Source organism: Dromaius novaehollandiae, chromosome 4, assembly GCF_036370855.1.
Source record: "Dromaius novaehollandiae isolate bDroNov1 chromosome 4, bDroNov1.hap1, whole genome shotgun sequence".
Taxonomy (NCBI): Eukaryota; Metazoa; Chordata; class Aves; order Casuariiformes; family Dromaiidae; genus Dromaius; species Dromaius novaehollandiae.
In genome coordinates, this window is record NC_088101.1 from 62,639,217 (window position 1) to 62,660,511 (window position 21,295).

The 21,295-nt window shown below is 37.1% G+C and overlaps 1 protein-coding gene across 17 annotated transcripts in view; it reads right to left on the reverse strand.

The window, feature by feature from the left end:
- Positions 1-21,295, reverse strand: part of N4BP2 (NEDD4 binding protein 2) — a 42,800-nt gene that overhangs the window by 11,893 nt on the left and 9,612 nt on the right. For 4 of the 17 annotated variants that reach the window (XM_064511258.1, XM_064511244.1, XM_064511246.1 and 1 more), the window contains 12 exons: positions 21,083-21,272; positions 20,738-20,819; positions 16,252-20,579; positions 13,034-14,276; positions 12,054-12,178; positions 10,761-10,849; positions 9,725-9,801; positions 7,368-7,523; positions 3,781-6,116; positions 2,401-2,486; positions 1,591-1,636; positions 365-609 (listed from right to left, as the gene is read on the reverse strand). In XM_064511258.1, coding sequence (XP_064367328.1) covers positions 365-609; positions 1,591-1,636; positions 2,401-2,486; positions 3,781-6,116; positions 7,368-7,523; positions 9,725-9,801; positions 10,761-10,849; positions 12,054-12,178; positions 13,034-14,276; positions 16,252-16,471 — 4,623 coding nt within the window. In that variant the 5' untranslated portion in view covers positions 16,472-20,579; positions 20,738-20,819; positions 21,083-21,272. The remainder of the gene's footprint in view (positions 1-364; positions 610-1,590; positions 1,637-2,400; positions 2,487-3,780; positions 6,117-7,367; positions 7,524-9,724; positions 9,802-10,760; positions 10,850-12,053; positions 12,179-13,033; positions 14,277-16,251; positions 20,580-20,737; positions 20,820-21,082; positions 21,273-21,295) is intronic. The other 13 variants (XM_064511245.1, XM_064511247.1, XM_064511253.1 and 10 more) reach the window with 12 other exon arrangements.

The following is a 21,295-nucleotide window of genomic DNA, read 5'->3' on the forward strand; positions in this document are numbered from 1 at the left end:
AGCTAAGTTTTTTGACAAAGCTTTCCCACCGAGAAGTGCGGAAAAATCACACTGATCATCTCTCTCTAGCGAGCAATCAAAAAACACAACAAATGCAAATGCTAACCTGTACAGAGAAATTCAGCATGAACTGTTTGTGAAACAATCAAAACATTATATTTTTAAATGATTTTTTTTTAAACAGACACATCAACCACAAGCAAATTTCTGTATTACAGTAATCAATAATACCAGCTGGCACACACTTGTCTTGTGAATTCAGGCTGTCATGAGCAGCACAAAGATGAGTCACCAGATAAGCCATGTTCTGCTTCACTAACAGTAACGAAGTTATACTGCATTAAAAAACTGTTAATATACATACGAGATCCTGTTTCTCCTGCATGGCTATTTCTTCAGATATTATTTGTCTGAGAGAAACTTTCTGAATCTGAGCGTTCCAGTGATCCATAAAAGGAAAGACTTCTGATGTTGCTGATTTTTCAGTCTGAATGTCATTAGATGAGTCTGAAACCCAGCCGGATTTTTCCCTCTGTGTTTTACTGTCTGTGTTCTGAGGTAACTGCATTTCTGAGTCATATCTATCTATCTGCTGACTCAGAGTGGGACCTTCAAAAGCAATAAAAAGAGAGGTGACAAATAAAACAATTATTAACTTACTTATACAAGCAAAGTCAGAAGTAATTAAAATATTTTTTTCTACCCTAGATGTTTTGTTTTTGTTAAAACAATGTCATCATTAAAATAGAAAGCAATACAGTGTTTTTACCATACTTGTTTCTACTTTCCAAAGACTATATGATCATCTTCATCTATTTTGTAAAACAAAAGCAAAACTACTAGATTCCAACTGAACTTTCAAGTGCTAAGACTTACCTTACTGCTGTAAACAGCTTTCTTGCACATGTGTTAGGGCAGGGGGTTTTTTTGTTCACTTTTGTAAGATAGTTATTGACTCATGTTTACCTGCCTGCCTCTTCCCTCTACAACTTATGGACAGATGCATAACAACCTGGTCTTGCACTTTCCATGAGCTAACGCTAACAACGCCGTTCGGCTGCTGAGTTTGCATCTCTGCTGCGATCGACCCCCCAGGTCCATGCACGTGCAGTGGGCTGTGCTGCAAACAGACATTTCTTCCTGGGAGCTGAGTGACTGGAAACTAAGATTACCAGAGATTCTAACGCTTTCTGAACAAGCACTTGTATCTTCCTGCTATAATCAGTTCCTCCGAGAAGGACAAAAAGAAGCTGTGAACATCATAATCCTGCCCTGTCTCCCTGACCTGCAGAAACCTTACCTGCTAGTAACTCTAGCCTGGAGCAGTGCCTGCTCTGCCCAGAGAGACTCCCTTTAAGCACACACAGTGATGTACTTTTTCCTTGTATCCACCTGGGAACAGCGATACTGCTTATAATTAGCAGATTTTCTTTTCTATACCTTTAAGAGAACAGTAAATGGAACGAAGGCCAATGAATAAAAACTTCACTTAATAAATGAATCCACCACTTTTCAGTCAGAATATGTGCAACCTTACTGAAGTTTTAAAGAATTAAATTTTTTTACAGTACAGGAAAATACATAGCATACCTTCTGCAAACAACTTGCATGATTCATCTTCTCTCCTCTGACGCTTCTAAATAAAAACAGCAAAACCATGAATGTTAAGAAGCAATAAATACAGAATTTCCCAGCAAAACGCAGCAAGCGTTAGCTTCTAGGTAAACCAGCTTCAAAATCATATTTCATAGTATTTCTCAAAGATTGCATATTTTAAAAGAACTATATTTAAGAAAAATATTTGAGAAGTAACATTTGAAAGATACAACTATATTTCAAACAATATATCAAACTAGAGAAACATACCCCTAGAGGCAGTACTAAGACTTCATAAGCATAATTAAAAAAAAAACAAAAAGAACACACAAAAATTTTAACAAAAAGAGTCTGCTTGTGCTTTGTAAGGCTATGGAAGCCTGTACAGTGACATGGAACTGTGACGGTAGAAAATTCTTCTCAATTGTTGTACATGGGGACATTTTCTGTACAGAATAATTCATACTAAGAATTCCTCTTCCAGGTCAAAAGGCCAGTAATGATTAGACAAGATTCTTAGTCAATCTTCTGGTAAAATTGTGTATGATGATCCCCCCTTTAAAAAAAAAAAGCACTCTATGATATGCAGTTTCTTCACCCCAATACTTTCTTTCAACAGCTCTGATGATTATTCCCTATATGACACGTTGATACACTCCACATATTTCACAAATTATAATTGTATTCTATTATTGTTCTCACAAAGATATTTACATTTTACAAACACATTGTACCAGCAAATTAGGAGACAACTAGTCTGACAAAGCACAAGCGTAATGTTTCATAACTAAGAAAGCTACTGACCAGAATAGATTCTTTCCATTTCTCATGAATCACTTTTGCCAGATTCAGATCAATATGAACCACACAGTCCTCAACAGATAGTGATCCTTATGGAAAGGAGAAAATATATTCATTACGGCATTCTATAAAGACTTATCCAGGCAACTAAAGTACAGTAGCTTAGTATTTATTCATTTGCATTCTGGAGATTTGCACAAACTGTCATGCCTGAAAAAAGCTCAAGTAACTGTGAAGGGTGGAAAAGGGGGGGGGAGGAGAGGAGGGGGAAGGGAGGAGAAAGGAATAGTACTCAAAAACTCAGAGTAAGAAACAACAAGTATTCCTCCTTTTTCATTTCTCAAGCAGTACCTTCTTTTATACAGCCAGTTTTTTGATTTATAACTCAATTAGTTGCAAATTTGATTTTTCCTATTTAATTGCAATCCACATGCAACTGCTTTTACATAACACAACATATTAGCCAATATCCAATAGCAGTCACATCCCTCCTTTCAACACAACTGAGAAGTAAACTCCAAGTATCCCTTCCTGCTCTAAAAGGAACAGCAACAATGGTCACCATATCATTACACATCTTTCTCCTGACGTACCTTTCTGATAGTTACATTTCTCATACTTTCAAAAAGAGAATGGAAAAAAGTATATACATCATAAAAAAGCAGCACAGATGTAAGACACCAAAACTGCCTTTCTGCTAGCAAAAACAAACTTTTTTTCCTGGAGGGGTGGGGATGGCAGGCAGAAAGGCCAGCAGCCAAACCCACCAATAAATCAGGTTTCTAAAGCTTCACATCAAGTAATCTCCCGGGGGGGGGGAGAACAAGAGAGAGAAAACAATGATGCATGTTCAAGCTGCTTATGATTTTCCTTGCTATGCTCACCCAGCAGATTAGTGTGGTGTTTTGATTTGTTTTCATCTTTTGGTATAGCCTTACTTGATTTTCTCTCTAAATAAGTCTTTGTCTTCTCCTTCCCCGATTTAGCCAATGCTTAATTATTTTTTTTCATTTTTTTCCCTAAACAGTCATCACTTGCACTGGCTTCATCATTTCAGTATCCTTCAAGAGTTTGAAAATAAGCTCAAAGGCCTGTTGCTCAAAAGAAAAGTAAGCCAATGTATTTTCTCATGCTTTTAAAGTATGTGCATGGACGAAGAGATACAGGCAGAAGGTAGCACTACTGCATCTACATTTTACACTATGCTTGGTTCAGTTCCATTTTTAAATTAACAAAAGCAGAACAACAGTATCACGAGGAATTGTACAATTCTGTTTCCCCAAATCAATCATGGAAGAAGGGAAGAACAGCGAAAAGAAGAAAAGGTTTTTCTTAGCCAAACTTAATTTTTCACAAAAATATGGATTATAATTATGTGCATACCTGCATCAATGCCAACAGGCCCAAATATCTCTTTCAATTGGAGTGCCAGTTCAGGAGGTAATGTTAGCTCTAGGCAGTCTATACTGAAGGCTGCAGATGGTACTGGCAAAGGGTTTTGTATCTTGGTTCTATCTTCATTCCAATTTGGCGTTTCACTTTCTTCTTTACCAAATGTCTCCCTGGAACTCCACTGGGTTTCTTTATCAGATTCCAGTTCTTTATCACTTGTAGGATCCTTCTGAGATGTTTGATTCATTTCCCGTAACAAAGCAGTTGTATTATTTACTTTGACATACTCTGCATAGCTCTCTGAAGAGTTATTGTCACTTTCATTATTTAATTTGAATTTCAAATTGGTAGAAGTTGTGTAAAGACCATGAGGTAAAGTCACAGGTACACATAAACCTACATCAAGTTGAGAACCTGACTGCTTATTTTTTGTTTCCTCAACAGTACTCATAGGTTGCTTGTCTATTTTCTGCATTTCTGAAACGGACTGCTCAGTGATATCTGCTGCTGAGCTAACTGCATCAGTTCTAGGAGCTGTATCACTGGAATTTTTGTGTTCCACTGAATCATTCACGGAGACAGTAGTTAATGAGTCAGATATATCAGCATCTGTCACAATTACTGTGGTAGTCCTGCCTTCTGCAACGCTGATTGATGAGTTCTTGTTTTCTGAAGGCTCAGAAAGATCTTCAGCCCCAATTATTTGCTGAGTTTGTTCAGAATTTTTGAGATTCTCACCACAGTTTGCATTTGCCTTGAAATCAAGGTCTGTGACAACTGTCTCGGCTTCTCTTACCTGCAAGCATTCAGTATCGACATCTTTGCATAGCTTTTCATCAGAGTCTAACAGCAGACCTGTGGCCCAGTCAATGTCTTTGTTGCATCTTTCGTACAAATCTTTCAGAGCTTCAACTGAAAAAGACTCAAAGAGCTTGCACAGCATATTTAACTTTTCAGACTCATCGATATTGATAAGTTCACTTTCCTCCACGAATGTACTTTTATCATAAGTAACTCGATAAGGTATTTTTTCCTGAGAATCTGAGGCACTATCTACATCTTTGGGTCTGAAGCCATCTAGTCTGCCATGCAACACTTTGGTATTCTCAGGAAAAAGCATTTTCTTTTCTAGTCTCCATAGGAGAGCAAAATCCTGTGATTCAGTCTGTGAATGGCTGCTTACTTGTCTACATGAGCACGTGTCATGTTTCTCTTCTGTGGAGTTAAGCACAGACAACTGCTCCTCTGCTTTGGGAGGAGGCAAATTGTTGTTTGTAAAAGTGAGAGCTAATTTGTGATGTTTCCTCGTTCTCTTATTTTGCTGGGTTTTTTTCTCATTGATTATTCCACTAGCTACTGTTTCAGGTTGGTGAAAATGCAATCTCTCTGTATCCTGCAGCTCCAAAGCGTTCACAGGTGTCCCACGAAGCACATCTATTGTGTCAAGAGCATTTCTATTAATGTCATCTTTAGTATTTCTACCTTCATCTGATTGATTTAGACTTGTCTTTCTCATTCTCCTTGACCTTTGTTGTCTCTGTTCTAAAGAGCCTGAGAGAGGCCAACGTCCTACCGCTTGCAATTCTGGTGCAATTTTATCTGAACTAAAAGACGATTTTTCTTCCTCCAGTCCTTTTTCAATACTACAAGTACCAGGTAGGCCCACTTGTTCCTTACCTAATTCAAGAGGAGGCTGAGTGGGAATTTTACCTTCCTTATCACTCTTCAAAGATTTTTCTAGTCTTCTAGGTCTTTTGACTCTCTGTCCCATTGTTTGTTCTACAGGCCAATCCCCCAGAAAGTTTAGTAACTCTGGTTTTCCTGATGTGTCCAAAGCTGAACTGCTTGGTTCAACTACATTATTTCTGTGTGTTAATTCTGGTTCTGCATGTATTTTACCATATTGTTCATTTTCGGTTTTAAGTTTGACAACATTATCACTATGTTCTTCAACTCTTTCAGAAAAAGGCATATGCAAGCATACAGTCCCTTCAGAGCTGGTCATATCGACCTCAACCATTTCTGTTTCAATAATTCCTTCTATTTTTTCTCCTTTTTCTTCTTTTTTCTCCAAAGGCAGCACTTTTTCTTCACAATCTGACAAATAGATATCCAAGTCATCTTGAACAGTCTTGTTCTCAGAACTGTGTTCCACTGAGTTCTTTTCTAGTTCTTTGCCTTCTTTCTGAAAACTTTCAGGAGCAAAGTTACTTTCTAATGTTAAAGAAGTAGCAGACAAAGGTTTTTTATCTTCAGCTAATTCAAGAGGCTCCAGTTCAGAAGCAAAAGGTCTTTCTTCCTTTACACCAGAATGGGTCTCCCTCTTTCTGAAAGACAAATTGGAATGAAAGATACACCTATCTGAAATGTTTTTAAGCACCTGCCCTTATTCACATTTTTAATTCTGACTTGGATATTTAACATATTCAAGTTACAGATCAAAAGGTGTCTGTTAGAACACATTGTAATCATCCAGATGGAGAATACGTATGAAATCTTCACAGCCTCACACCCTGAAATCTCGTAAGAGAAAAACACAAATTTCAGATGACTTAGCACAAACCTCAGTACTCCTTTATTAAAAACAAACAAACAAACAAACAAAAACAAGTAAAGCAGAACTTTACTTGGTAAGTATCCCTTTTCTACTTCAGCAGGGGGCTAAGAACACTTTCTCAGTAGTCTATCTTCCCCCTTTCCTAACATTTAGTTATATACAGAAGCACTCTGCTGCCTGACATTTCCTCCTTTAGATCATCAAACCTGGTAACTATGCTTATTTAATGAATGTTACACGATCCTGATCGCTAGATTCTAAACAAGGCTAGAAATCAACTAGTAAGTGGCCTGCTATTTCTTGACATAATGTCTTTCGCAATCTGCTATACTCCATTAATTATCAGAGTCCACTTCATTTCAAATACATTAAGTAAGCAAAAATAAATGAGATGATCAACATACGAGATGGTCAACATAACTACAAAAATATCTGATTTCCTGTGCATTTTTATAATGCATTTATAGCATTATTCAGATTAGCCACTACAAAATAGTCCCGCATATACACCAACATAAATCTACACAATTCTACAGTAAATATACTCCACAGGAGCAAGTAGATGACTCGTTCCTATTGCACTAAGAATCCCTCTTTTATGACAAATACATCATATTATATCAACACACAGACTCGGAAACAGTAATTTGCATGCATATTGGACTAGATTCTTTCTGAAAAGCTTTTTATAGATTTTAAGTATCTTTAATTACAGTATAGATCCAACAGCACATTCCTAAGACAAGAGAAAGCAAGCCAGCCCAGATGAGCTTGTTGCAAGGTAACGCAGCAGTACCTAAAGATTTTCAAAAAGCGGTGGAAAGTTGACTAGATCCCTTGACTGTTCCTTCCCAAATTCTTCAAATTCTTAAAAGTCAAGAAAAAAACTGTGGTGCATTTTTTTTAAACTAATTTTTTGGAATACATTCACAATTCAGTAGCATTAGCCAGGCTCCACTGCTACAAAATTTGTGTTTTTACTCTTTTATTTCAGAATACAAAGCTAATAAAAAAATCTAACCTAGAGCATTCTTCCTGACAAGAATCTTCGCTCCACCCAGCAGCTTCTGATTTGTCTGGGACTGAAGAATTCAAGACTGAACTAACAGAAAGGCAGCATTCATACCGTTCCAACATTCTTTTGATCTTTTCTTTAGATACACCATGAATGTTTCGCCTGGATTTAAAAAAAAAAAAAAAAAAAAAAGAGAGAAATTAAAAAAAAAAATCAGATTTGTATACTAAAAGAGACTAAAGAGAAGAGAAAAAATTAAGTGTACAGCAAGACTGACCAGAGAATTCAGAGGGACAATGCAAAAGCTGAAACAGCATTTTTTGCTGTATCAGTGCGCTAAGTCATTCAGAACAGGGAGTCTCAGACAAACTGCTGATCCTCTTGCCTTCTCCACCCCATCTGGTGGCCCTTTTCTGCAACAGGATGTTTTGCTTAATACTAAAAAATCTAAAAATGGGCATCAATAATGCATCTTCTTCAAATAAGTATCAGAAGCACACCATATCAGACACTGGGTAGGGAAGATTTCTAATTCAGTCTCCCTTCTCTGGAAGGAAGCTAAGAGTTCCTAGGAAGCTAAGCTAAGAACTCCTTCAGCCTTGAGGAAAATCGATTCATCTGTTATTCTGGACAACCTCCTTTGGCTAGGAATTTCCACCGATTTTGTTACACACCAACTAGCAATGTGGTCAGCAGCAGTTCAGCCCACAACAAGTGAAACCTGCCTACAATGACAAAACAGGAATTGAAGGTACGCAGGAAAGTCCCAATTGAGTCTGAGCCACAGAAGGAAGCAGGACTTTCTTTCCATCTTACTTAATTGCACTTTACCCCAAAATGATTCTCACTTGTCCCTACTTTCTGAAAACAAGGTCTGTGTTAGCAAGGAAGCAGTATTTATGTTGAAAGTTGCCCAGAACAACCGATGGGTGGATTCTGAATAATCCAAAGCTACTCTCAACTCTCTGAAATATTTGAGAGCCTCATCTAGGCTTGACAGTGAGGAGCTCTTGCTCTTTAAAGAGGCAAGATATGGCCAGTCAATGGGAAGCATGCAGTCCTTCGCTCAAACTGGAGCCATGTTCTGTTAAATTCTATTTTCAGAAAGAAAGCAATCTACCATATTACCTTTGAAAGGTGGTCAACTTTAAGCTAAGCATGGAAATTCAGATGATGACATATAATGTGAGCTTATGATAAAATCACAGAATAAGTTACACTGAAATGGACCTCTGGAGATCACATTGTCCAACGTCCTACTCAGAGCACGTCCAACTAGATCAGGCTGTACAGGGCCTTATGCTGTCAAGTTTTGAATATCCGCAAGGTAAAGAGTCCACAAACTTTCTGGGCAACCTGATTCAGCGCTTTACTGCTCCCATAATAAAAATCTTTTTTCCTGTATGTAATCGCAATTTCCCATGTTCCAACTTGTGTCCATTTCCTCTTGTCTTATCCCTGCAGGCTTCTCAGAACAGACCTTTTTAATCTTCTCTATAACCTCCCAATAGGTAGCTGAAGACAGCAATATGATCCTTCCTTAACTTTTTCTTCTTTATGCTGAACAAACTACTCTGCTCAAAACTGCATCATCTGCAAATCCGCTGAGAGCGCACTCTGTCACAGCATCATCCAAGTCAAAAAAAAAAAAAAAAAGACATTAAATAGTACTGGTTCCAGTACTCATCCCTGAGAGACACCAGCCTCCTCTTGGACTGTTTTTATACAACTGACCACAACCCTCTGAACCTGGCATCCAGCCAATTTTCCAGCTCCCTTGTCATCCACTTAGATAGTTCATATCTCACCTACTTGGCTCTAAGTGTACTATGGGAGACAGTGTAAAAGGTGCTGCTAAAGAAGACGCAAGCAACAAAGCTGATCCACCCCCAAACAAGGGTTTGTTCCTCTCAGTCCATGAGGTACTGATTGCCCTACACTAAGTGGCAGCAGAAATGTTCCAAGTAAGGCAACAGACCACCTGGATGCAAACACAGACACAACCTGACATCATTTTTGCAACTTCAGGATCCCAAAGGAGCAGTCACTGTACCTCAAATGCAAAAGAAGCGCAGTCATAAAAGCATTACCTAATCACTACTGATAATAATCAGTTTCTTGTATGCAATTAAAGTGACAGGATAAAATTCTCATAATACTATATAGAATCCTGCAAAAGTTAATACTGTATGCAAAAATAAATAAATAGATAAAATCAGAAAGCTACTTTTTATCACAAAAATCCTCACTGATCTCTTACTACCTCATGAGCCACTGTACTAAGCGGTACATTTTTAAAAATACAAGTTTACAGAACAAGAAAGATGTACAATCTAATATGACATTTTCCTTTATATTCTTACCTTTCAAGTTCTTTTGGTTTAAACTTCCACCAAGTGTCTGGCTCTCGGAACATGACTTTGTATTTGAACTGCTGAGCCTGAATAAAACAGATATAAAACAAAACAAAGATAAATCAGCCATTCTTTATGAAAAAGCACACAACATACAAAAAACAGGAGCTTTAACAAAGCAGGTTTTGCATTTCTCAAAACAAATTAAATATTTGGAATAAGATATTTTTGTTCAGTGTTCATTTCTGATTATATAAACGGAGATTTTTCAAAGTACATATATGATTTATATACACCTCTTACTGTAAGCTTAAATGTGTACCATGATCACAGTAAAGTATCAGTCACATACAGGCAGATAGATACCAGATCTAAATAAGTAACTCCAGTTAACATTCACTCCTGACACACACACACACCATGCTATTCATAGTGATTTTTAAAAATTTATTTATATCATCCCTTTATTTATTTATACCATCCCTTTTCAGCCTCTTCCCAAGTCAGAGTGCAGAGTATCTCATCCTTCCAGGTATGCTACGGGCATGTCTACACAGTCTCTGTGTAGAGAGAAACTGGATTCTATTCCTCTTTGTATATTATCAGCAAAATTATAAGCTTGTTTTTGTTATTACTCATATTAATCAGTGCTGATTGTACATTTGATGCTCTGTGAAACTCAAAAGCACAGTCTTGTTTGCCTCTATGTCAAATACGGGATAAGACTATCAACCGAACAGTGGAAAGGCTAATATTTTTGAGCTTCATTCCTTAAAGATTAGTTTCCTCTACAAAGGTCGTGTTTGCTTCCAAGTACAAAGCACTTGGATTTGTCACTTGGAAACTAGGCCAGGTCACTACTCAGGCATGCACAGAGTATGACATGATGTAATATAATACCATATGATACTTTTCTGACTCCGGGCTATATCCTCCCTCGTGGAAGAGAAACGAGCTGGACAGAGAATGGGAACTGCATTTTAAAACACATGTTCTCATGCTGGTCAGCAATCTCCTTTCACATTGCTCAAATTATCATACTAACCAAAGTAACATAAGGCTTCATCTCCCATGCTTGTATGTTTGTGTTGTCTATTATTATAGGAGAGAGTCTCTTTTCAAATGCTTCTTTGGCTGAAAGACAGACGTGTACAAAAGAATGTGATACAGTTAACTTCTTGGTAATAGAGTAGATATGTAACATTTTCAACTAATTCTCTAATTGGTATTAATTTTTTTCAAGTAGATCATCTATAATGATTAACCACTGCGTAAAGAACTCTTGCCATAGCTTGATCTTTCTGTTCCAAGGGCTTTTTTATTTTAGAAATCCCCCACCCTCACATGGAAGACTACTGAGATATGACATTATACTTCTGAATTAACATATGTATGATAATCAAGGAATGAAAATGCAGATGTAAAATGCACCAAGATGACTAATCAGTAAATTAAACTAAAAAAAACTACATGATCACCTTAAAGTGGACTTCTTTGTTGCATACAAAATTCTTGGCTTTTTAACAGTCTTAAGATTAGTCCACTCTGTAAACTGTATAAAATATGAAAAAATCAAAAGAATTATTGTAGTTTTTTTAAATACACAGTAATAAAATGTTTAGAATCACTACCTTTGAGATACAGCATCGTGTTTCTGCAGCTATGTTACAATGCATCTGAACAATCAAAGTTATCATTGAATCATACATTCTTATTAACCCATTTTTCCACAGGTTAGAAATTTGACAGCAGGAAAGTTCAAAGTTAGCAAATAAAAGCTTGAAAATAGCTGTTTCATGGAGAGCTTAATGGAAAAAAACATCAAAAAATACACCGATTGGTAAAAACATCATTCATCATTTCTTGTCTTGTTCTTAGTTCTTGTTTTAAATCTGCTAACAATGGTAATTCTCTTGCTGAAGAGAAAAAAAAATCTTAAGAGCACGAAAAATCTGTGTAAGTGTTATTTGTATCAACATCCTCATTACTTATTGCATGTGCATATATAATTGCTCATCTTAATCTTAGAAGAAATCTTGGGAGATGGTAAAGACTAGCACTCCAGAAATAGGACACAACCCCAAATACATACCGTGACAGAATCAGAGGAGAAAAACAATCTTTTGACACAGACACGGGCATTTGTAAGTGTAAAACACACAATGGACAGGTCACTCCCGAGCTTGTGCTCATACTCTTTTCCCACTTATTAAAAATAATTCTAAAATGGGATAAAGGCTCATCCTGTGACACAAGCATTACAGGACAGGCAGCTTTTTAAACAGCACTCAGACACCGAACTGTAAACAAGCAAGCTAATCCCTGGTTCATTCCTCACCTCGTTTCCTGTTCCAGTGATGTGCTTCCCCTAAGCAATTGGCATCATAATGGTATTGTCCATTTTTACAAAAGTAATCATCAGTACTAAGAATGATTCCACCTGGATTATCTTCAAGCAAAGCCCTGTGAAAGATCAAGAGGTATATAGTTTTTCTCCCTTCACCTCCCCACCCGACATATTTGCTCCCATGCGTGTATTTAGACTCTTGCACAGAAATGGCATGGCTGGTTACCAGGAACCGGAGGAGCAACTTCACATGAGGGAAGAGTAACCCTCAGGGCAAAGATGATCTATAATCATTTCCCTTCCTCTTTCTCCAAAGGTTGAAGATGTATAGAGGAAACAGCTGGTAGAGGCTTCCTGGAAGTCTCATTTCAAGAAACCGGAATGATTTTTCCATCTATATCTAGTGACATACTTTTGCTCTGACAGACCTGTCTACAGTCTTAATTGCACCAAGTATTTCAGATGCCAGCCACAGAAGTCTAAATACAATCAAAGCTTTTGGGAGTTAGAAAAAAAACAAGGGTTTGATCTGACCAGTTCAACACATACTACTTGCACAAATTCTCTTAAAAAAATTCCCACCATGGAAAGAAAATTTTTGCTTTTGCAGACTTGGTACATTTCCATCTGTTTAACTGGAAGGAAACACCTGAAATGGATAGGGACTGGAAAAACATGGTAGAGCTAAATACTACGGCGCTAATCCTCTGCTGGCATAAACTCCATTCCAGACCTTAGGCCAGTGACAGAAGTTAGGGCCAACACCTCTTATTTCAGTTTCCACTAGAGGTCAAGGAGCTGCAAGCAACTCAGCAACTATTATTACACATGATGCTGCATGTACCATGTGATTGCCTGTCAGGGTTTATACACAACTATTTACAAATGTCAGAAAACTGTCTCTGCCTCCACTAAATCCCATAAAACAATTAAGCAACTTCTTTTATAAGCTCACAATATAGATGTTCTACCTTGCCAAAAATGTTTTTCCTGATCCTGGAACACCTCTGAGAAGAACAAGTACTTGACCTATAAGGTGCATCTTTTTTCTCATCATGTGACAAACAGGTGGCTGCTGTGCTTGCGAGTGGTTCAATTTTGAGTTTCTATCTTGATTTCCCCATACCTTCAAAGAAGGATTGCTATCCCAGGCATTGGAAACTACTGGAGAGGAAAAAAAAAGTCCTTTTGCTTCAAAAGTCTTATAGTCTGAAACAGGTCTCCACTGGCCCGGACTAACAGCCACAGGAGTTACAAAGCTGTGACTTCCACTGGACGGATAAAACTGGGGAGCCATGAGATTCCAATGCTGCTGAGTTTGACATGACGGTGTAGAAAAATTTAAGTTATATCCCTGCTGAGATTGCTGAAAATCTACAAGTTTTGGTGCTTTGAAATGAGATCTTTCAAGAGAGACATTCATCTCTGGTAGAAAAGTGCTCTGGTGGCTGTTACAGGCAGTCATTACCTCTTTGTGCTGTTCCAGGCACTTTGCATTAGGATTTTCAGGGACAGCTATTATAAATTCCATAGGTCTCTGGGAGGACTGATCAGAAGCAGCAGTCACACTTTCATGGTCTGAAATAGTATTTTGTGTCTGATCAGAATTTCCACATGACATGTCTCCATTCGCTTGTTTACAGACTTCTGGAGCTACATCATGAACACCCATTTCTGATAGACCAGGATCTTCCAACATCTGTGCAAATGGGTCCAATTCAGCTGGTGAACTAACTTGTGTGTAGATGCTCAGCTCACTCACAGGTGGCTGAGAACAGCAGAATTTTTCTAAATTCTCATTATTTGTCTCCATTTGCTGTGGAAATAGCAGGGCATTGCAACCTGAATCAGGTTTTTCCCACTCAGAAAATTCATTAAAGCCACTAAAACTGTCATGTTCCACAGAGTGTTTATGTATGATTTGGTCATTTGCAGAATTAGGCAATTCATTACCCAAGCTGTATCTCACAAAAGCATTCTCTATTAAGGAATCCAATTCTTCAGTCAGCTGTACGTCATGTGATAGGACCTCTTCTGTTTCTTCAGAATTATTTTCTTCTGCAGTACTTTCCCCCACTCTTTCATTCATAACAGACCTCTGCTGATTAGCAAGAGCTACTGATGACACTACTGAATCAAAACTTGAGATTTTTGGAGATGCTACTCCTTTCGCATGGGTGGACAGCTCTAGCAGGTAATCCATAGCATTTTCTACTGTTGAATAAGGTAAAGAGAATAAAGAATGGTCAACTGAAGCAACACAAGCTGATGTAAATACAATTTTTACATCAAGAAGTACTTTAAAAAAAAATAGACTGTCAGACAGCTTACCAATTCACATTTTAACAAACCTTCCACAAACCACTTGACCTATTTCTCGTTAGAGATAAAGACAGAACTGAATACAGACGCATTGCAAAATGGTAACCCAATAAGCATAAAAATGACTAAAGAAATATTGTTTAACTGGGGAAAAACAAAACAAAACAAACAAAAAAACCCCACAGAACTGGATGTTTAAATGGATGCTTATTTCCTAACCCATATCATATAGGAGAAACAATGTGGAATTAACTGAAAGACATTTCAGTTAAGAAAGGATTAAAGAGATGCAAGTATAAAAATTACTTTCATTATGACTAGGCCCAATTGAAAGTGTCATAACTAGTAGTCTCAAAAAAACCAGTATCTCTATGAACTCTTTGTAAAGCCACTAAACAAAGTATAGGTTGCCTCTGATCAGCCTGAACAAAATGGAAACCCAGGACAAGCACCATCTGAGACCTAAAACTAAGTTTCTGTTTTTCCGAAGGACAATGCAGCAAAAAAGATAAGTTCTTTAAAGTACAACTCTCTTTGCACAGCAGTATCAGTGTTCCTTTTTTTTTTTTTTTTCCAAATCTTTCCACCTTGTCTGTTATACAAGACTACCTATTATTACTCATGCGAAGACAATGCTTATCTTTCAATTTTTCCCCTATTTTAAAAGGACAACACAATAATGAACTCAGACTTATTTCCACAAGCCAAAGTAAATAACATGCATGCTAAAGTTACAATAGGACATCCCTTGACAGGTAGACGGATATCCACTGAGCTCTCCAATAAAGTTCTAGATAAAGCTATTATTTTGATAAAAGTAGATCTTATTGGACTTCAAGGCATGAATCAAAAATTCCACCAATTCCAATTCAAAAAAGCAGTAAAAAAAAATCACAGCACCAAACAACATGAGAAAGCTGTTAAGTTTTAAACTCTGAACAATTTAGGTAAGCTAAAAACAGTAATAAAAGCAGCCCTTTTAATGGCTACCTAGCTTTCACACATAGGAGAAATTCCAATCTCTGGCTTCTTTGAAAATATCCTTAGAAAAATCTTAACTAATCACAGCTGATCATGTGGCTACAGATTGATTAAAATGTTCCACCTATAATTTATTCTTTCCCCATAATAACTCCTCAGATGTTGCTATCCAGTATGTCAGCCATTATTTTATTATAGGTTAATGACCTCATATATAAGACGATTGCAAAACCACAAAAGGATCAGGAGGAGTGGACACAGACACATAAACGAAGAGACCACCAGAAGTGGGTAAGTAATTTGGCAGACCGCAGGGGGAGAAACACAGTTCAAGCAAGGCTGCAGAGAACTGACATGACAAACAGAATTTATCCTGCAAAAACTAATCCTCAGTGGAAATCACAAGATGATGGTGAAAAACAAAGTCAAACAAAAGAACAACTCAGACATTTAAGCAAAAGCTGCCAGGACCATACACTGCGTACTGTTGCCTTAAGAAATTGTGATGCAGGATTTAATACACCCTTCTAGGAGAAAGTTTCTGCATCTAACTGATATGGCACAGAAACTAACTGGAAAAACTGGATACTCTTCACAACTCTGCCTCTGCCTGCTCTGTGTCACAGAACAAGCCACCTAAATTGTGTCTACATTTACAGAGCACACTGCTACTGCGACTCACCAGCCTCACGGAAATGTTGTCAAACTCGGGAGAATCTTGCATGGGAAGAGGTATAAAATTTCAAAATATTATGACTCACCTACTCTTTAAAAGCTAAACTGGCAAATATGTTTGCAACTCCCACACCAAGTTTTTTGGAGTTGCCCTATTTAAGAGCTATCTGCGTATGCAAAAAAACTGTAACGCCAACTGTATTTTATTTACCTTTAAAATCACATTCAGATAAAACCATATAAACCACACTAGGATCCAGATCAGAAAACATTTCTGACATGCTATTGAAGAGCTCTTCCTTATTGACACTGTAGATTGCTTGCGATACTGAAGGTCTTGGATCTCCTTGAGGGGATACAGCAACAGCAGTTCTGTCAAAATTCCCATTTTTCAAAGAGGGACTCCCACCAGTTTTCCTTTTCCGTGGCATTTTGTTTTCCAAAATCAGCTTGTCTTCGTTTTAGTTTATCCACCTGAGTTTGACAGTACCAAGCTTAGAAATCACAAGAAACCTGTCCTAACCAGGAAGGGCACATCAGAAATGGCAGACCTAGAAGGAAGAGAATGGAGAAATTTTTACAAGATACACAGTCACATTTCCACATGTCTCCTCTTAAGATAACAAAAAGTTCCAAAAAAATCCATAGGTATCCAGAAAAGCATTCTGTAGGAGGCTGCCTTCTTCTTTCAAATGGTTGGCAGCAAAATAGCAGCCTTATTTTCCACCTAACTTGATATTCAACCTATATCTGGAAAGTAAAACAAATAAAATGGAGTTTATAAAGTCCAGAAAAGTGAGAGAAGTGATACAAGGCAGACACTTCAAAACACTTTTCTATTAACACCTACTGATGATGAGTTAACATTACAAAAAACCTTATATTGTTAAAAATTCAGAACCTTTGCTCCTTTTACAAAAGTACTGGAAAACATAACAAACATCTCCAAATCATCCATAACTCTTCCAAAACACGACTGTTTTTCCCATTTCTGGTATTTCTAAAAGTAAACAATTGAAATTGTTCCGTCTTCAAACACTGGCACAGATTGCCCAGAGGTTCTGGAGTCACTGTCGGAGATATTCAAAACACGACTGCACACACTTCTCTAGCTGACACTTCTTTGAGTAGCGGGTTGGACTAGGTGATCTCCAGAAGCACCTTCCAACCTCAACAATTCTGTGATTCTGGGGGCTTAGTTGCTGAAAACGTTTTAGAGGTTGAAGTGGGAATCATGAAGTGAGAATCATGAAGTGGGAAGAGGCTTCTGCCCTCCTCCCCCACTTCTTCCCTAAAACCTTTGAATACTCTTAGTTAATCTAATTTGGTATCACAGCATCTGGAATCACTGCAGTTATTACACTACCTCTGCACAGAAAAGGAAAGCAATTACTTATTGAAGTATAAACAAACAGTATGGTTTTTTCCTTCATATTAAATAAAACCAGAGCTCTGCTGTGTTCTAGTGAAGCTCATAATACTAAAACCATTATTAACTTTTACAAAGAACTATTCAGTAGACTGACAAACTTTGGTAAGTGAGAGAATCTGAAGTCTGAATTACAGTGAAGACTGTCTGTTGATAACAATTACTGAATAGGACAAAATGCCTGCTTCTATATAATGTTTATTCTGCCAGTGATGAACAATTTAACATGTACAGATAAATCCATGCCAGCACTAAGCAGTCCTTCCCTCCCTGGATCACTGGCACGCAAATGGCAATGCCAGATCAACATGAGATTCTGACAGCACTTTTCTGCTATTCTCTAGCAATCTCTTCTAGTAACTATGAGAAGCATCATTTACAAAGAGGTGGACTCTTACACTCCCAAGTCATAGTTTTGTTTTTTTTTTTAATAAGAAAAACAGACAACTCCAGGATCCCAGGAGTTTCTACCATATGTATTTGGACCTTAGGTAGATGAGACAGATATCAAACAATGAAGAGGTTAAGGAAGAATGAAATACATGACAGAAGCAAAGCAACGCACAGGAAAAGGACGAGGCAGAGTTCCAAAAATAAAGGAGAGACAAAAGTGGAAGATGCTAGCTAGCCAGACTGATTTGGGCCAATTGGAACTACATTTTTTAATTACACTTTTTTTTTGGTTAATCTTTGATTAGCTCCACTTCAATTATCTGAATGAAAGTCAGCATGTTTACTTGTAGAACAACAGTCTGGGAAACAAATTATACTATTCTTTACTGTCACAAAGTACTTCAACAAAACAATTAAAAAAAAAAAAGAGAGAGAAACAAAGTTACAGCAAGTCATGGATATCAAACTCCTATTCCTTTGATTCATCCTCCAGCCCATAAAACAGGTTGAGACATAACTTCAAGTAAAATGTGTCAGAGCTTAAAAATGTGATTCTTCTCCACTATAAAAGGTTCAGTGACAAAGGAAAGATCCTGCAAGGGAGAAGCTATTCACACACCTTGATGTTACTAAACTGCAAGAGATTTTAACCAGAATATTCCAAGTGCTGCTAACATTTCAATCCAAGTCCCTTATAAAAAAACCAATCCCGTAAGGAACCGCTGCTAAGCAACATCCTCTTTAGCTAGGTCTTTTAATAACTGATTTTCTTACTTCACTAAAATATTTTCCTTTCCCAGGTACTATGTACATTGGACTGTATATCCCATTACACATTAAGATAAATAATAAACTAACAAATCCACACACTTAAGTCTGCCTGAATCTAAATCAACAAATTACACTGCATTACTTCAGTATTATTGAGGCCTAAACTGTTTATTGCAACTAATCACATACTCACTATCACCTTCCTCATCATTGTATGCCACTCCAAATCCACCAACATTTTATTTTTCTTATTGTTAACATGCTACAAAGAATACTGTGTTTTAAAGGAAAAGAGTCTACTTGTATCAGCAATTATCATAATTCTTGATTTCAAGCTAAGTTTCTGCTGAAGTGATCCTGAGACCTAAAAATCTCAGAAATGCATTACTACAAATCTTTAATATTATTACAGGGAAATAAGAAAAACACAACAGAAAAATCACAGTAAAAAGGTAAAGGTTTTTAATTTATTAGAATTAAAAAAAAATCTAATAAATGCAAATTTTAAGTGTTAGACTTCTTGCTGGTTCCACATCTCTTAACCTTTTATCCAATATATTATTGAGGAAAAGGCTGAAATAAACATGGAGATTTAGATCAAGTAGGTATTTAAGAAATAGATCCACATCTGTTTTTCCTCCCTGCTTTACTTGAAATGTTACCTCTGGTTTTCCAAAATCAACTTTTCCTTCTGCAGATTAAAAAATTCTTCAAAATGTATATTATTACTTTTCTCTTTAGTTCAGAAAACAAAATATTCTTAAACTCGCAATTTTTTGCTATAGAACATATTTTATTGCAAGTTGACTGCTCAGTTTAGAACTCTTCCTTTATTTTCTTGGACAGCCATTTCTGAACCGAAGTTTGCTTTGCCCCTAATAAAAGAACAGGTATCAAAATAAGAATGTGCTTTTCATAATTTTGAAAAAAATAAGTTCTTTGACCCACTGCCTGGATAATTTTGAAAAACTCCTAGATTCTGAAAAGAAACATGTAGACTACAAAGCAGCCAGAAGTAAACAATTCAGTGAAGCCTTAGTGGGCAGAAAAAACAGCAGTCACCTCAGAATTTGCACATAGGTCAACGCCTTCTGACTTGCACTACATCCAGGTCACAGCATAGATCAACACTGTCCCCTTGTTTGATCTTTAAAGTCTTAGCAAAATTCTGTTAATTGTTAAACCTATCAAAATGATAGATCAGCATTGCCCATGATTTCTTTTTAAATAAGGTATTTACCATGGTCACCATTGCTGACAGATATTTTGATGGAAGTGCCTTTGTTTACCACCATATTGTCAAGTGTAATTCCAAGACAGATTCCTGGGCAAGATCTCTGTAGATATTACCAAGCACAATGAAAGCATAAAAAAATAGAAGCCTGTGACCACATAAAGCACACTGCACTGTTATTATACTGTCAATTTTTATTACATGAGAGATAATGCTAATATACTCAACTGAAAGGAAAAATTATTCACTTGCTTTTAAGAGCATGTCCTGAACTTTAAAGAGGACATTAACTAGGGGCTTGTATTTTCAGATATTCAAATTTCTCTTTTGGAAAATTAGTTTACTAAGAAAACAGAAATAATTTTCAATAATCTAAGAGTCGAGGCTGCTTCAACAGCCAAACTTGCAGGTCAGCCACATCTGTAGGTTCTGAATAATATAATATAATATGAATCAGTCTGTAGTTAGCCACAAATGAGATTTTTTCCCAAGATTAAAAGGCAGTTGTAATACCATAACAATTTAGAAAAGCAGGGCTATGCTGAACACACTGAAATGGAATTCTAGACAATTAGCCAGAGGCTGCAATATACTCAGAGGTTCACTAGCCAATTCTGGGTACCACCGTTCTACACACATCCAATTAAAGCAAACAGCTGTTTCATTTCAGCACTGATGAAAAGCAATACTCCGGTGGCACTGTCAACTTCACCTTTAAAAAAAAAAAAAAAAAAAAATTAACAGAGAAAACCACAAGCATCTCCCCACTCTTCTTCAAAACTACACATCTCCTGATGGTAAGGATCTTCTCCCAATGTAGTTCAACTACAAGCAAGTGTATGTACAAAAATCTTCTTGCACGAAAATTACCTCTTAACCAAGCATTCTGAAGAAGAAAAGAGATATAAAGAGACTGGCATCCTCTATAAAATGACTTTCAAGTTTTAACAACCTGGAAAAGAAAAAGCAGAAGACTTATCAGCTCAGGATGCTTTAACATCAGCAAACTTTCTAGGTGGCCAGAGTTTATTTTTATGTGCAGATTATGACTTTAAGATATGGCCTGTTTTAGCACTGCTACCCCTAAGGAGCTGGATGGACAAAGCACAGACATTGTCAGGAATGGAAACATATAGCCAGGGATCAGCAGCCATTACAAGCAAGCCAATCACTACAAAAAAGACAAGCATCAGCCTCATCGACCCAATACAACACCTTTTTCTCTTCTGTTTCACAGACAGAACAATAGCGCATAGTGAAGTGGGCCTGCCTCGCATAGCAAGGGGATGGATGAAAAGCTCAAGTCGCTATCCCAGCATCTTACTAACCACATTCAGCTTTCCTTTCCAGTGAAAAGAAAAACAACAGTTTCGAAAACTAGCTTTAAGACTGTGTTCATAATTCCCTACGAGAAAAGAAAAAAAAAGA